Raw genomic sequence first — 16780 nt, 5'->3', positions numbered from 1 at the left:
CGGAGAGAACAAAGAAAGCGCGAGCGGGTGAATTTTGAATTTGCTCTTTTTCACAGCCCAAATATCTCCTCTTTGCTGTCGATGTTCATAGTTTATTGTCGCTCGTCGTGCGGCTTCTATTTCAGCACGTCCGTGCTCGATGCGGTCACTTTTTTACTCCACCTCCGATTCAATGGCCAATTGTCGATGACAGAGTCAGTCGCGAACGAAGCAGTGATTTTCGCACGCCCGTACGACTATATGCGAATAATGCGGTGACGAGAGGAAGAGTCCATTCAGAGAGGAAAATAAAAATCTTAAAAACCGAGAAAGAAGAAATTCAAACAACTGCACGTCCGGACGTTCGGCTGCGTGTTTACGTGACGGATCAAAAGAGATATGATTTTTTACAACTCACGTATTGCAAAACATGCAATGCGTTGCGAACGAGTCGATGCAGTAGGCACCACCACCATCAAAACGATTCCCACACTTTTATTTGAGCTTTCGCCCAGCATATGCGATGTCCATGAGCGATTTATTTCATTATATTCGTGGTGAACTTGCTTTTACAATAGACAACCAAACGTGCTTCATTAAAACAATAAACTTTTCAATATACATGAGTATCCAAGTAGTTGGCGTTGGTAAATAAATAAGTATGCCGGCAGTGTAAAAAATAGATTTTCGTTTCGGTCGGAATGTGAAAATTTCGCATTTTATTTTCGCGCAATAAATTCCAATCAAATGAAGCCTTTCTGAGTAAACAATTTCGCGATTTCGCGATTTTGCGATTCACATTGCGGTCTTATATCGTGCGCAAAATTTGTATTGGTTTCGTTCTGTGTTGAGAATGTAACCACAAGTGCTTGAGTTTCATCAATATTTGAAAACGCTGCGCCCTTCAACCTGATATGGATGCATCAGCAAAGTGCAAAAACGGTTCGTGCTGTAAGAAACCAGTACGTAGTATATGCGCTCTATTGAAAACGACGAAGACTTCCACCGACAACGATGATAGAATCAGAAGCAAGGTTCGACTCCCTCGAGCAATGTCCACCATCGTAGAAGAAAATCTAAGCTCACAGCTACGCGACGTTCATCAGAGTGTTTTGGAGTTGCTGGATGCAGCAGGACGACGGGTAAGACGGTGTGTGAGTAACGACACGACGCTGGTCGCATCAATTAGTCCTGAATCGAGCACAACTAATAGCAATGCAACCACCACAACATCAGCAACGAATCCAAGTGCTACATCACACGACATCGACAGCATCACCTTATGCAGTTCCAGAAAGTCAAGAAGCTGTCATTTTACTACGTCCAAGCACTCCTTAGTCGCGATAGACGTTGATCACCCTGAAATTTGTCGTTATAAGCGCAGATTGAGACGTAACACAATTGTTTCCAAGGTTTTAACTAAAAAATCTCATAGCAACAACGAATTATACAATCCACAGTATTCTATATTATCAACTCATCTAGAAATGCCATGCCTTGTGCACCGGGGAAAGCATGGATCATCATCTTCTATATACCGCCGGAAAAAGGAGATACTGTATCGGCAACCTGCGCTTTTGACGGAAATTTTGCGTAGGTCTGCGGCGCAAAATAATATTAATATAGGTACGAAACCACCTGTGAAACACGTGCCTCCAGAAAATTCTACACTTTCCCAAGCTGTAAAACAGGCCGGACAAATAACTAAAATAGTGAATAACAAACGCAAAATATACTTTTTTACCAAGTCTCCCGAAAAATATAAAGAACATGCAAAAGAACGAGATAAATCCCATCAAAAGAGTTCTAAAAATAAAAACCGAGAAAGGCACAAAAAGGAAAAATACAGTCTGTTTTCACCTAGTAGTTCTTTAGAAGACGAGATATATAATATTCAAATAGAGAAACGCCATCGAAAATCTGAGGCAAAACGTTCGAAGGAAAAGCCTAAAGACAAACCCAGGAAATCAAAATCACCACGAAGAGAGCACAAGAAAAACAAGCACATGAAAAATGAAGCATCACAGTTTAGCGGTCTACACGTGTCTACTGATCCGACAGCAGAGAAGGCTACTAGTCCGCTGAGGAGCAAGTTAGAAAGGGTTCTGAAAGGTTCCTTTAAAGAAAAAGTCAATGATAACAAACCAGCCGACCGTAATGGTTGCAAAGTACGCGAAAAGAAAAAAGACAAAAAAGGTTCGAAAACTAAAGAATCCAAAGATTCGGTTATACATTTTAGCAACAGTAAATCAAAGAAACGCAAAGAACTTATCAAAGAAGAGCCTGAAAACTGCAGTGAACGTAAGAAAGTGAAGCGGGAAAGCAGCCTTGTGCGAATCAAACAATCCCTATTACAATTGGCAAGATTTAGCAAATTAGGAGAAAAGAGGCGATCCAAATCAAAGACTCGAAGTAAGACTTCAGAAAAATTACAACCCCGCACGTCTTCAAAAGATAAAACAACTCTCACAAAGTTTCTAATGCCTACCTCGCAAACGTTTAATATGGACATCAAAGTATCCACCCACTGCAAAATGCAGAAGTTTTTTGACCAGGATAACGCAGACTTAGATAAATTGTGTAGCTGTGAGCCCATTGCAACAGATAAAAAAGCAAAACCCACAGTAACGCGGGCCCAACTTGGGTCTCTAGTCATACCTCCTTTTAAACCAAAGAATAAGAAACGTGAGAGTCGTGGACGTCATCGTAGGCACAACAAGAAAAACGACTACATAACTGCTGATATTGGCACCATGCCATATGATGATATGTATCCTTTGAGTGATACTAAAGTGCAGACCGAAGACCCTTATCAGCTAACAAATAATTTAACAGATGGCGAAATTAATGTTAAAGCCCTAGGTGAGTCAGATCATTTATATTCGAAAAGTTCTTTGATGGTGCGTGGAACAATTGGTAGCATAAACTCTTCCTATGATTCACATGACACTATCAGAATCTGTGAAGATATATCCGTTACATCTTTACCAGACCTCAGTAATTTAATGGCTATATCGGATTTTGCCAACACCGAAGAAAGTATATTAGTAAACAATGAAAAAGATTTGAAGCATTTAAACCTGGCGCCAGAAGATTTATCAGGACGAATGCAGGGTATGAAAAATTTATTGGACTCATTGTGTGCACCTCAAACATTCGATAACTGCCCCCCCTTTCTAAGGGAACCTTATTGCTACATGACTTTAAATACGACCTTAAATAAACGCAAAATAAAAAACAAAAGTACTAATACCAAAAATAAGTGGACACGAAAGGACTTATTAATCGATTCTTATGCGGATGCAATTCAACGTGCCAAACCACATATTGAACAGCGAAAAACTCACAAAACTTCATTCAAGAAGTCTTATCACCAAAAACGTGGCGCATCTGGTAGACATAAGCAACGATCAACTGACAAAGAATGCTCTAGTGATAATAACGTATCAGATACGCAGCTTAATAGAGGAAAAAATCGGATTAAGAGCAAGATTCCAGTTTTCTTCAGTGATAAACGTATCTTGCAGTCCAAAAAGCACTTTAATTATTCTTCCGATGCTTCCACTTTTATCGAAGATAAAACTGAGAGAAAAGCAAGTCGGATTCCACGACGGAAGTATAAGAAAACAATAAAAAATATATCGGAAACTAATATCCAAGTTGATTCTACCACTAACTGTAATAACTGCAGTAGTGGAAATATTGATTTAGATTTTGATTCTATAGCGTTAGAAGAACTGTCTAAATCTAAGGATTTGCTTAACCTAGAGGAAGAAGTCCTTGATATTTATTGGAATGAAGTTGAGAATATGACCGATTTTAATGCCGTTCAAAAATTGGGTGAAAATAAGAGCAAGGATTGTATTAACATTTGGAATGTGGATAAGTTTGAAACTAGTGAAGAATCAAATACTTTGAGTAAAATTAAGGAAGAAGAATCGAATGAAGCGAATAAAAAAAGTGATAACACGTTATCATCCCGCGAAATATATTCTGCTGGTAATATAGCTGAGAAAACAAGGAGTAAGAATGAACGTTCATTTAAAACTTCCCACCACTCCGCTCCAAACAACTCTCGGAAAACGTTGCTTTCTGTTACTCGAACATGTTTAGACTCCTTTGCAAAAGCAAGTAAAAAATGCATATCTAGTTCTCAGAAGAAGAATCAAAATATGATTGAGGCAAAATCTTCAACTCCTATGCCCAGTGATATTCTTTCCCTGGCAAATATTACAAGTAAAGATATGACACAACCAACTAATACAACCACATTGATTGTAAACCTGACTGAATTAGACGACGCGCATATGAACGCTTTTAATTGTAATTCGAAAGCGTTGCTGGAAGATAGTCTGCGACAAATTAGTTCAAAGATTAATTTGGAGGAAGCTATGAGGCAGGTGGGAAATGGTGATAAACATTCTGTGTCTCTGCAAGTTATTGTTCCTTCAAAACATGCGAATACTAATACATCTTTTTCACACATACCAAAAAGTTTACCGCGGAAAAAGACTTTTCATAAGTCCAAACTTCCGCTTCCAATAGATCGTAGTAAGAAATCTGTTAAAAATAGTTACACGTTTCCAATCGAGATCGATTTGAGAAAAATTGGTATGGGTGATAAGTCCGGAAGTGATGTAAGTACGTTGGCAGTTCAATAGCTAAAAAAATTCGTCCTAACATTGACTTTGATTTAGGTGGCAACAGCGTGTTGTGGGAATCTGGCAAGTGGGCAAGCGAATGGTCCGATTCAGTTGCAGATAACTGTATTGTTAATGGGGAAACCATAGTTAATCCGGTGTGTGAAGATAAATTTAATATGTGTCTTGGTAACAACGTGATATCGTCTAAGCGTAGTTCAAAATTTTGGAGTTTGCATTGGTGGCGACGTATATTTTCTAAGAAAAGTAAGAAGGCAAACAAAGAAATTGATGTAATATTAAATTTCACTAATTTTACGGATATATTGGATGTGTCCTCAACTTACAGTTGTCAAGTAGAAAAAAGGAATATGGTTGCAAGATCGCGCTCTTTAATAACATTATCCAATTCAAGAACGGAAAGTGTAGTACCAATTTTAAGGACGTTGAGTATGGACAGTATTCATTCAAGTAACTATAACACTGCTCATTTCTGCATGAACAAAAACGCACTGATTGTTCAACAACTAGAACACGAATTAAATATAAGAGAAGAACTGACTGAGATAGATACACTTGTTAATGAGGAGGTGATAGCTGTGACAGATTATAATCAATCTGGTTCCCAGTTAGATGTTGCAAATTTGCCTATTGCTAAACGAAATAATAAAAATAAGTTACCGGGGTACAAAACTAAGAAGAGCAGATGTAAATTGGCGTGTCATAAAAGTCGCACAAAATCTGATAAGAAAACGAAATTTATATTTGACGTTCCTCCTGCACCTGTACATCATGAAAGCGAGTTTGAAGCAACCCGAATAATGATCAAGACAGCGAAACCTGCTATAAATTTAGAAATGCATCACGAAGGTAAAGAAGAAGTTGAAAAACGATTGCATGAGTATGAAGAACGAGTCGTCGAGCGTGAGAAGTTAATCGTTTTTAAGGAGGATAAACGTAAAATTGATAAAGAGATTAAACATATCAACCAGGAAGCTGAGCAGGGTCGGGGTGGCTATGAGAATATTTACACTCCAATTACTCGATGTGATTACGGCATGACCTACTTTAATTTCCAATCGGCTTTGAGGAATTTTATGGCTAATGCAGATACGCTACGAATTCTGACTCCTTGTGTGAAAGGGCATATGCAGAAAGCTCCAAAAGAAACACCTCCACAAGAGGTCCCGCCTGTATTGATTCATGTTGGTTCTCAGACTTGTGTACGTCTAATTAGCATTAAATTTATCAAATATTCCAACATTTACTTCTTTCCAATTGTCTTTTTCTTTTCAGGATCAAGACGTGACTACTCTTGTTGGTGAGTACATATTTCCAAACTACGAAGCTTTAATGGCAGAAGAAATTAATATCGAAGAGAAAGCTGAACTCGATTCTAAAACGAAAGACATCATTGAGTTGCATACTCAAGAAGAATTTTGTTTTGAAATATATCCAGACGTTAGTGTTGAAACTGAACCTGAGCCTATCCCTGAAGTAGTATCAGTAGGATCAAATACTACAGATTCTTGCCTTTGTTGTGATCCCAGCATTTGCAGTAGTGAATCGTCTGCAGAAGATGAATATACTATGAAGTTAATTTTGCAATCGGAATATCAAGAGATCCACGTAATTTTCAAAGATGACGAATTTAAAATCGTTCTTCCGAGGGGTTCTCGATCCTTTCTTCAATACTGTGATTGTGGTGCTGATGAGGATATAGAACGTGCCAGGGAACGCTTTTTCGAACTACTCTATGAAAGGCTTCGAAGAAACAGTAATTTTATACGAAAGCTTAGAAGCGTTCTTGTTTATTCAATGAAGAGTCTATTAGGTGTTGGAAAATACAGAGAATTGTCACGTAGGTTTATTAAAGATGTCACGAAGGCAATTATAAGCTACGAAGATATCTGTTACTTCCATGCGGTGACAATTACGATTATAGAAATAAAATATAGAAAACTATGTGTATGTGAGGCCGATTGTCCAATAAAGGAACGACTTGATACTATTAGAGAAGAACCGGAACCAGGAGAACAAATTGATGCGCCAAAGAAAGAACTATCAGAAGAATACACAGGAGATGAACAAAAAGAAAATAACGTTGTTCAACTAGAGAAAACTTCATTTACTGATATATTGGACTTGCACAGTTGTAGTAGTTGTACAAGTTTGGAACAAAAGTCAAAAGCTACCTCTCTTTCCTCTATTAAAGCTTTGAAACATAGCAAAAGTTGTATGTGCGTAATAGAAGATAGAAATACTCCTGAAACACGCAACAAGAAAGTTGGAAGGTGTTGCAAAGTTGATATGGCACTTGGTGATGATGGTTCAAAAGAATTGATACATTCTTCTAAAAAACGATTTAATCATAAGAGGTATCCACGCAAACATAAAACAAAAAAAGCAGGGTCTTCAATAGAATTGGAACGGTTTTATACGTCTGACGAATTTATTCCTCCTCCCGTTGTGGAGTTCTCCTACTCTTGTAGTCAAGTGGTCCTGCGTCATCCCCCTATCCTCTGGGTTCTTGCAAAAAAATTGGCTAAAGTCCCAAAATGGAGGAAGAAACATGGGAAAGTGGGAAAAGAACGTCCTAATCGCAATCGCAAAGTAAAACATGATAATCAATCAACAAGTGAAAGTAGCTCATGGCATAAATCATCTCATGAAGGTTCTTCTAAATCTTGTTGTGCCAAAAAGAAAAAACAGGCTAGACCCAAAAGAGAAACACAAAATTCTAGCTGCATGCCATGTAGTTCTTCTTCGGGGCGCAATAGCCAGTGTAAACCTAGAAAATCATCTTGTCAGAGAAAACCTAAACATGATGATGATCCTGATAAGCATCATGATCGCCATGTTGAATGTTTCCCAAATAGACGGACTAATACACCTGGGAGTTCCAAGCATGCAGGACCACAGTGCACCGACGACCAATCAGCGGGTTGTTGTCACAGTCGTTGTGGCAAAAATAAGAAAGCGGCTCAGGATCCTATAATTCCTTGTGCAAATTCTATTCAGTGTAGGGTTCACACGCCAGAAACTACACATGAAATGATGCCTAGTTCTAGTCACGCCACCGCTTCGCAAAATAATAGCTCCATCAACGATTTTTCTGCAATTCCAGACGACGATAAGGAAAATTCAATAGATAGCACCAGGTCAACCCATCGAAGACATAGTGCACCTGCTGTATTTAGACGAAAACCAAATTCTAAAAAGACTACTAGTGATTCGCTTACTCAATCCAATTCAACTCAATGTGATGCTTCGACTAAAGATCACAATCTACAAGATTGTGCTTGCGGTCCATCATCTCCTCTAATTAATGCAAGTTCGTCCATGAGTGACGATAAAAAAAAACTTCTAGCACCGAAAGACTCTACGACTGATACTTTGAATAAAGGAAAAGAACATAAGACCGTTTTGAATAATGAGCCAACTAAGAAGACACCGAAATGTTGTATCAAAGCAACAAAGAGGAAGAAACCTAAAAAAAATAATCATAAAAATAAAAATTCCCATCCTCCAAAAAGTACCACTGCACCATGCTGTAGTCCTAAAAAGGTCACTCCGAATTGTTGTGTGAAATCTGCTCCTTTACACTCGGTCAAAGTATTAACTACCGAAGAAGTGAATGGCGAAAATAAACAAGAAAGGAAACCTGAAGTATCAAAACGCAATACCGATTCTGATATACGCGTTCTCTCGACTGAACCTGCAGCACAATCTAGTTCAAAGACACTATCAAGCGAACATTTGAGTCCTCGAGATAAGTATATGTTAACTCCAGGTGAATACACAGCATATCCAGTGATGACCCAAACAACAATTCAACAGGTACAACCAATGGTGTCGATTACTGTTTTAACTGATGAAACTATTATGATGGATCAGGAATCGGCAACTTGTAGTTTTACCGACAGCGAGATTCAGACTTTACTATCATTTAGACCCATCAATTCGAAAAGACCAACATGGTTAAAGAAAATGACAACATTTCGTAAAGCTCACAAAAGAAATCATTCGATATCCTTTCGCAATTACGAAAGCTGGTTACCGGGCATAGCTCAAACAAGCATTACTCTTTTGCCAACATTAAATATTTCCCACGCTTTATTTGGTAGTAAGCGAAGGCACAAACGATTTCCTCGCAAGAGTAATGACAAACATCGAACAGGCAATGCAAAGAAAATTCAAGAAATTCTGCCAGCACAAAGCATGAAGATGTCTACGGAATCTTTGTTAGTTCATCTTGGGACACCGACAAGCTTGTCAAGGGCATCAATACATGCCAAGCCAAATCCAGCAATGCCAGAAGGAGCTTGTTTAACGGTATCTGATATTGATAACAAAGAAGAGCCCTTAATCAACCATTCTGGGGAAATCGTCAAATTGACCGCTTGTGCAGTGAACTCTAGTGATTCATACGATCTGACGTCGATTGTAGATGATGCGGCTGAAGAAGTAGAAAATGATAATACGCTACAAGTAAAACAAGAGTGCTGTAGGTTAAATGATACTTTAGATCCTGACGATGACAAACACTTAAAATGTCGGAAACAGGTGAATATTGAAAAATATACCAATGCAGATGATCTCTGTTTAATGACTGTGGAAGGTTTACCGGGCTCGATGACAAAGCCACCTATACCGTGCAGTAAATTAGATAAATTATATTTATTTGCACATTATGTGCAAACAGATTTTGATATGTATGTGCATACTACAAAGAAGCAGTCTATGAGTAATTATTTGCGGAAAAATTCGATTGCTCCCAGTACTCGATCGTCCGTTCCAACTGTTCGCATGTTTCACAATAGTGATACCTCTGTCATCGATATAAATATGGCACCTAAGTGTAATGAATGTAAACCTCCTGCAAAAGTAGCCGAGCACTCGTCTGTTACCCCTAAAAATCCTGATCATGCACCTCCAAGTGCATCAAATATTGTTAGATCTACTAGCGCTCTGCAACTGATGGATCAAGAACATGTAGTTGCACCTGATAAGATAGGTCCGAAAACAGATTCATCACTGCAAAGATGGAATAACCAAGAAATATCGCATAATACTCATGCGAATCATTCTAGTAAAACTAATGAAATTATGGCTGATCCTTATGTTTCCAAAATAAGTGAAAGAATTATTATTATTAGTGACTTGAATTCTGGAAAACGTATCGAATATGGCAACTCAGATAAACGACTGATGCCTATACAGTCAAGAGTTCCTGAAGGTGATAATGTTGGTACGGGTGAGAATGTAATCATTACACAAACAGATAACCCACATATGGTCTCAAAATTATTAAGTACTATTGTTGATATATTAGACCAACCAACAAAGAACAATGCCAATTTTGTTGATTTTGGGACTACGACTGGTGGTCCTGCAATAAATTATGCTGATTATAACCGAGATTCGAACTTAATAGAAGGTGAAGGAGGAAGGAGAGGAAATTTGAAACGTTCAATTATGTTCGATGATCAGTCAGCCCAAGTTACTCTTGTTAAACAAGGCACAAAATGTAGCCAAATTCCAAGGGGTAATAACTTATTAGAATGCTCCGATGGATCCTGTCTTAAAGAAACCCAATTTTTGCCGCGGTCAGCATCGCATGATTTTTACAGTGATACAGGTAATAATCGAGCATCCGTTTCAAACTCAATGCAATTATCTAATAATCTGCTATCAGGCGGAATTAAAAGAAAGTCCGGCGAAGATGAATTTGTTCCTCATTCAGCACCTAAAAGGAGAAAACATGAAGTCAAATCGTGTTGCACACCAGAAACCGAAATAATAAGTGTACCTACCACGAGCAAAGCTAATAATTCGAAATATGTTTCATCACGTGTTCAAACAATGCGTAGGGGACGGAATTCTAGAAATTCGAAGCTTGTTTTCGCTGAGACAAAGAATAATTCTTGCTGTAACTTAAAAGAGAGGACGGAAGTGAATACATCTACTGCGATTCATCATCCCAAGACTGATACTAAAGATAAAGATGTAGAAACATTTATTACAAAATCATTGGCAAAAAATCAGAAACCATGCTGCCAACAAAAAGCCTCTAAAATTGACAAAAAAGTTAGTGTTCGTCCTATTTCAGAAACTAAAAGAGATAGCTTTGCAACAAGAAATGCAAAACTTCAAACAAATTCACCTCCTCCTTTGGAGATGCAAGAGCAATGTTGCAATCCTAAACAGGTTCATGTAACTACCAGCCCTGAGAGAATAAAAACAAATGTCACTGCAACATCGGATACAAAGCCAGTAAGGATTGTTCAACCGAAAGAACGCCCTAATTCCGGAGTTAATTGTGGATTCACTTGTGAAAAAAAGAAAGAACGTAAAAGGGTGTTTCCAGAATGTTGCGATGATAATATCCGTAAAGATTTTGAAAATCAACCTCTGAGAGATTTTGTAGAAACCCATTCCCCTTGCTGTCTTCCCAATGAGGTAATTGAAGAAGCTAAATGTGCAACGTGTGTTAGGCATTGTAATGAAAAGAAATCAAATAATAATTCAACTTGCACCTCTGGAAAACACTGTGGATGGAAAAAATGTTGCAAAAAAACCAAGAAGCCTCCAAACAAGTACATTTTCAATGAGTGTTGTGGGGCTGACGTTATAAAAGATTTTTACAAATTGGGTGCTACAAAATTTACCAAACGATACCCAGAATGTTGTTGGCCTAGGATACTACCCCGTCCCTCGGCTCAAGTGGTCGATACTTATTATGATATGCAACCGTCTGCCTCAAATAAGCCTGCAAAACATGAAGATCCTGCAGAACAACAGCCTAAGTCAAATTTAAAGAAACGGTTTGAATACGTATTTAATGACTGTTGCAATGATAAAACAATCGAATTATTTCATAAATTAGGTTTAGAGAACTTTAAAAATATATATCCTGAATGTTGTTGGCCACAAATAATTGAAACGGATATCGTAGCACACGAAATGTTACCTCCGAATCATACCGACAAAGATAAAGACAAAGGTAAAAATATAGCCCAGAATAACTCTCAGGAAACATCTGAGTTAGTGAGGAAATATGAGTATGTTTTAAAAGATTGTTGCGGGGATGATGTAAAAGCATTACTGACCAAACTGGGTTTTGAAGAGTTCTCTAAGTTATATCCTCAATGTTGTGTTCCTGAAAAGGTTGTAAAGGAAGAAGTTCACAAATCTCCGAAACAACTAGATGATGATAATTCTAAAAATTCCGAATCTACATTTAAAAAATGCTTCTTCAACTGCAAGAAAAAACAATCTGACAGCAAACCAAATGTCTTGACAATTCCAGATATAGATGAGCAATCTCCAAAAGAGAGGAATAATCATATGCCTATTTCGGAATATAAATTTAGTGAGTGTTGTGGAGAAGATATAAAAGAGGAGTTCTCCACTCAAGGAGAACACGAGTTTAAGAAAACTCATCCAGAATGCTGTTGGCCTACACGAGATGAACTTCGGTGTTGTGAGCGTGATTCGGCTCATTGGCACAGTTTTCTCCAACAATACAAAGAGCGCCCGGAATTGATGGCTACATTACCGGGATGTTGCATAGAACATGTAAAAAAGCTGTTAGCTGAGTCGAAGGAAAAGAACGAAGTTGTATTAATGCAAACAAACAATGATTTTCCTCAAAACACCGGAAAAATAGATTATTTTCCTACATCTGCAGGATCCTTACCTTCACCGTCACAACCATCAACGATTGAAAATCTAATTTTAGCTGAGCATCCAGAGGAAAATGAACAAATTCGCTTGTCTAATAATATATCCCTTAATATTTTACCTGAACATACTGTTAAAAAACCAACAGCATATCGAAAGCTTGGAGGCAATATCGGATTAACTGAAGAAAAATTGACATCAGATTTGCACCCTTCAAAATTGAGAAGCTGTATTCTTGAACGCACAGATAATAAAAATGATAATAGTACGAATCAGGTAAAATCTGCAAGAACTGCCTCAGGAGAAAACGTGAACTCGGTAAAGCCCCTAATGGGAAACAAAAATTCTTCAAAAGATCACATATCTTCATCAAATAGTAAAAACTGCAAAATAGAAACAAGTAATTTGTTCCATAATAAAGTACTGAAAGAGACCTTGGCATCTCCTGGATTGGTCAAATTACGTCCGTCTTCAAATCAAACTGAATCCAAATACTCTTTGTTGGATCAAATTGATATCTGTTTTGGTGCCCCAAAATCAGTTAGTGAACCAAATCTAATGGTTTTTGAATCCGATGACTACGATCTATTTAAAATCAGAAACCCGAAGATAACTAAGGGGCCGTTACGCTTCAAAATCTTTGCACCAACGCGTCACAAAAATCCAACCAATATTTTAAAAGGTATTATACCATTCACAAAATTTAGCAAACCCATCGACAGTTCAAAGAAGCCATCCACACTTCAAACTTTGGAACCAAAGAAGCAAATATCTTACGTTTCGGTTAAAGTGTATGATCCACAAATAATGTCTATTCATTCTAGAATACAAGTTCGCGATGATGATGAATCGTCATCTGCTCAACTGGAAGAGGAAGATGAGGTAGATGGCAGGTTAACAAGCACAGAGTACTCTGACCCGCTGACTCTTAAAAGTCAACCTCACAAGCCTATGCCACAAGATGAAAAGAACATTAAATTTCTTGAAGAAATTGAATTGATAGATTTCAAAAAGCTTAGAAAGGGTAAAAAATCATCGTATAATGGGAGTGGTACATCAGATTCAGTATCACGAGATGTAAGTGAAGATGAATCAGGTATAAGCACAGAGGGATCAGGAAAAATAAACGAAGCCCGGAATGTTTCATCAACTTCGATATCACCAAAACAATCAGACCCAATTATTGCTGAGGACACATCGTCGCCTACGCCAGAATCACCCAAAGCCTTTTTGGCAGATAGAAGATCAATAGATAGTCTTCCACAAGGACAACAAATGTCAATCCCGAGCTCACCACCTCGGCGATCATCTCTATCATCGGGGCGATATTCTGAACTGTTGCACGGAACAGCCCCCCCAGTGACGCCACCTTTATCAATTGAAAAAGAAACACCTCGTCCAAAGCCAGTTATAAGAATATCGTCTGCATCATCACTTAAATTTGAAGTCGTACCAACACGAATGTCTGTTGGTCATTCTAGTACTTCAGGCATGTCCCTGAAGAAAAATAAAACGGCTATGGAGCGGTTCGTTTCCAAGTTTTATGACAATGAAAAACCACCTAAGGAAAAGAAGTCTAAACACAATGGAAACATAATTTCAAAACTTTTCGGCGAAAAAATGTTGTGTAACATCATACCTAAATGGCATAAAAGTCCCAGAACATTTAAGTGCGGATGTACTCAAGCAAGAGGAAAACCGTGCAAATGTCATGGCCAAACCAGATATTCATGTCAGTGTAAGCAAGAGGGACCACATATAATTGGGTACAGTTTTGTGGACAACCCTATTTTCTGTTCACAAAATAAACAATCGATGAGCAATCTCAAACAGACAAGTTATTGTTCTTTATTTGAAACTAATAGCGAAAGCAATGATTTGAAAAGTGCAATGAATGAAGATTACAGCACGGGGTTTATTGACTTACTTGGAGAACAACAGTGTGTGATAGATTCCAAATGGCGGTTGGGCGCGGGCCTAAATGAAGAAATGATCGGCTTTGGTTCTTCCGTCACTAACAGTCAAAATAAATTATCAACTATAGTTGAACATACTGAACAAGATCATGAATACGAGCAAGTAAAAGGTACGAGTGATCATGGGTACTCAATAAAAAACAGGCATGACATTATTGGTGTTTATAAACGTTTGCATCCTGGGTCGCGTTGTCACTTTTCCTGTTTGCGTCAGAGCTTAGGCAATCGATTACCGCATGTTTTGACCAAAACTGAATTTAATCCAAAGTTACATGCACTCTCGAGTGCTATTGATTTGGAGCGTAAGAAGAGTAAGTTAGATCGATTAATAAAACGAATAAAATACTCGCTCAGTAGGTGGAAAGTGCGTAAGACGAAATATAACGAACCTTCGGTATCGAATTCAACTGAAAACATACCGAACCGCACTTACAAGAAAGATACAATACGTTATAATCATACCTATAAAGTCGATAAACGCCCAGATGACAGGCGGAAGGAAGAAATTCGAATTGGCGGAACAAGTTACCTTATACGAGCGCCAAGGGCCTTGTCTAAAAGCGAGACCTTAAATTCGCAGCGTACTATTGGTTCGGATATTCCCTCATTAAGATCATATGAAACTCCTAAACATATAGATGTTGCCAACAATGTTGACTTGAACACGACTATTTCAAATTTTAACGCAAGAAAGAATCCAATAAAACTAAATAATTCTGATCATCTGCTCAAATTGCAAGAAGAAATTAAATGGATTGATGAAAAACTTGCAGGAAAGTATCGGGAAGCTTCCTTAAAGATCAAACAGGAATTGCAAAAGAAAGTTTCTAAGGAACCGGTTAGTTCTGTAGCCATATCAACTAAACCTTCAATATCTGAGAAAGGTACAGATGCTGTCACAAAAAATTCTCATTGTGTTATTAAATCTAAGCAAGTAAAAGTACTTAAAGAGTCACTTTTAAATGAGGATGATTGTAATAATTGCTTTTCAATACAAAGTTGTTACTGTAACGTCCAAAACAAGGTCGAAAGAACATTAAATTCAAGCCCACAAGAGGAACTAGTCGAATTTCGAGAGCTTATTCGTCGTGAACGGGAACGTATTCGAAGGGAAGATGTGATCAGAAGGAAACAGGCTGTTTGTGAAGCTATGAAAGTGAGTAAAACTTCTATAGATGAAGAACAGAACAAAGCAGTGTTTGCCATCGATACTTGTGCATTATTCCGTGGCCATACGTGCAGCAAATGTATGCTAAATGATGCTCCCACAAGGGATTCTTCTCAAGAAAGTGTACAACCAAAAATAAGTAAGTCAGCCCACTTATTAGCGCATAATATTAGCTCAGGAGGTGAAGTACTGCTAACAAATATGAGGGAAAAGCATGGTATTCTAAGCACGTATGTCCCGACCGTACCACCGGCTTATCCAGCCATGGTCAGATCTCAAATCAGTTCGAAAATAAATAGCAACGGATTGTGCAATAATTTTAACACAGAAGATGTGATAGTGCAAACACAAAATGATATTGTTAAAGCTGGCTCGTCGAACGCAACATCTCCGTTCCCAATTTCAAAAGTGCGTCGTCCAACGGAAAATCATATAATGAGTGAAATGATCAAAAAGTTACACTATGAATCTGAACAGGCTTGGAAATGTCGAACTTTAATTGTAGAAGAACCATCAATTGAGCCACTAACCCTTAGAGTGCAACCACCCAAATCCGTAAACACAATACTTGTACCATTCAATACTCTGTGGAAAAGGGAACCCACGGTTATGTTAGTCCCAGGTACTAATTGCTCCAGCCAGTCAAAAGGCCAATCATACCATCCACGATATTCAGAGGACGGTCACAACAAAATCAAACTCCGCCTGAAGTTTAAGTCACCTGCCAGTGAAAATTTCAAACCAAAGCGTCCATTCCAATCGTATGTCTTGGAAAAGTTAAGCAATTCTTCTTACTCCTCCAAAGACATTGAATATGTTCTTAAAGTTCATGATTATAACACTGAAACAATAGGAAGATGTCAACCGAGTTCTCCACAACGGCAAATGATTGAATGTGCAGGTAATTGCAATATTACTGATTCTGAAAGTGAATGCGTTCTCTTAGATAGACACCGTTATCACAAGGATACCAACAAAATAGAAAATTATTCCAAAGATATATTGGGTGTGCCTTGCAGCCATAATTCCAATTCACGACCGAATGCCGCCACCAACGTTAGTCATCGGAAAACCAATATTGGTCATGTAAGCGAATACTACAAGTACCAAAAATGAGTGTCGTATTACGCGATGATTCACCATTCGCTGATAAGAAAGATTATCGTTTTCTAACTAATATGAACCTTTGTACTTGTGCATTACAATAATTTATATGAGTAACGCGAAATTAAAGACCTATAATTCGGATATATTTAACGTGTTTTATTACTGTGGATGCATTACTATAAAATATATGAAATACATGCATGATATTGTAGATTAACAAATAG

At 37.9% G+C, this 16780-nt stretch overlaps 1 protein-coding gene across 2 annotated transcripts; it reads left to right on the top strand.

The window, feature by feature from the left end:
• The first annotated feature begins 674 nt into the window (after positions 1-674).
• On the top strand, positions 675-16701 carry LOC135793974 (uncharacterized). Of its 2 annotated transcripts, XM_065305199.1 has the most exons (4): positions 675-4620; positions 4677-5842; positions 5916-10260; positions 10318-16701. In XM_065305199.1, the coding sequence occupies exons 1-4, from the start codon at positions 894-896 to the stop codon at positions 16563-16565; spliced, it is 15486 nt and encodes a 5161-aa protein (XP_065161271.1). In that variant the 5' UTR covers positions 675-893; the 3' UTR covers positions 16566-16701. The 2 variants fall into 2 exon arrangements, with proteins under 2 accessions (XP_065161271.1, XP_065161204.1); XM_065305132.1 differs by having other exon boundaries at positions 5916-16701.
• Positions 16702-16780: the final 79 nt, after the last annotated feature.

Source organism: Atheta coriaria, unplaced genomic scaffold (genome assembly GCF_025399875.1).
Source record: "Atheta coriaria isolate IRGN ID8LTWV9N9 unplaced genomic scaffold, Caltech_Dcor_3.1 hic_scaffold_1_pilon, whole genome shotgun sequence".
Classification (NCBI taxonomy): domain Eukaryota; kingdom Metazoa; phylum Arthropoda; class Insecta; order Coleoptera; family Staphylinidae; genus Dalotia; species Dalotia coriaria.
Note: the sequence above shows the minus strand (reverse complement) of the source record. Positions and strands in the feature narration are given on the sequence as shown.

Excerpts from the sequence above, each read along its gene's own strand:
- LOC135793974 (XM_065305132.1), top strand. The coding sequence starts at position 894 with ATGGATGCATCAGCAAAGTGCAAAAACGGTTCGTGCTGTAAGAAACCA. Across the intron at positions 4,621-4,676 it reads TAAGTCCGGAAGTGATGTAA|GTGGCAACAGCGTGTTGTGG; the intron begins GTACGTTGGCAG and ends ACTTTGATTTAG. Across the intron at positions 5,843-5,915 it reads ATGTTGGTTCTCAGACTTGT|GATCAAGACGTGACTACTCT; the intron begins GTACGTCTAATT and ends TTTTCTTTTCAG.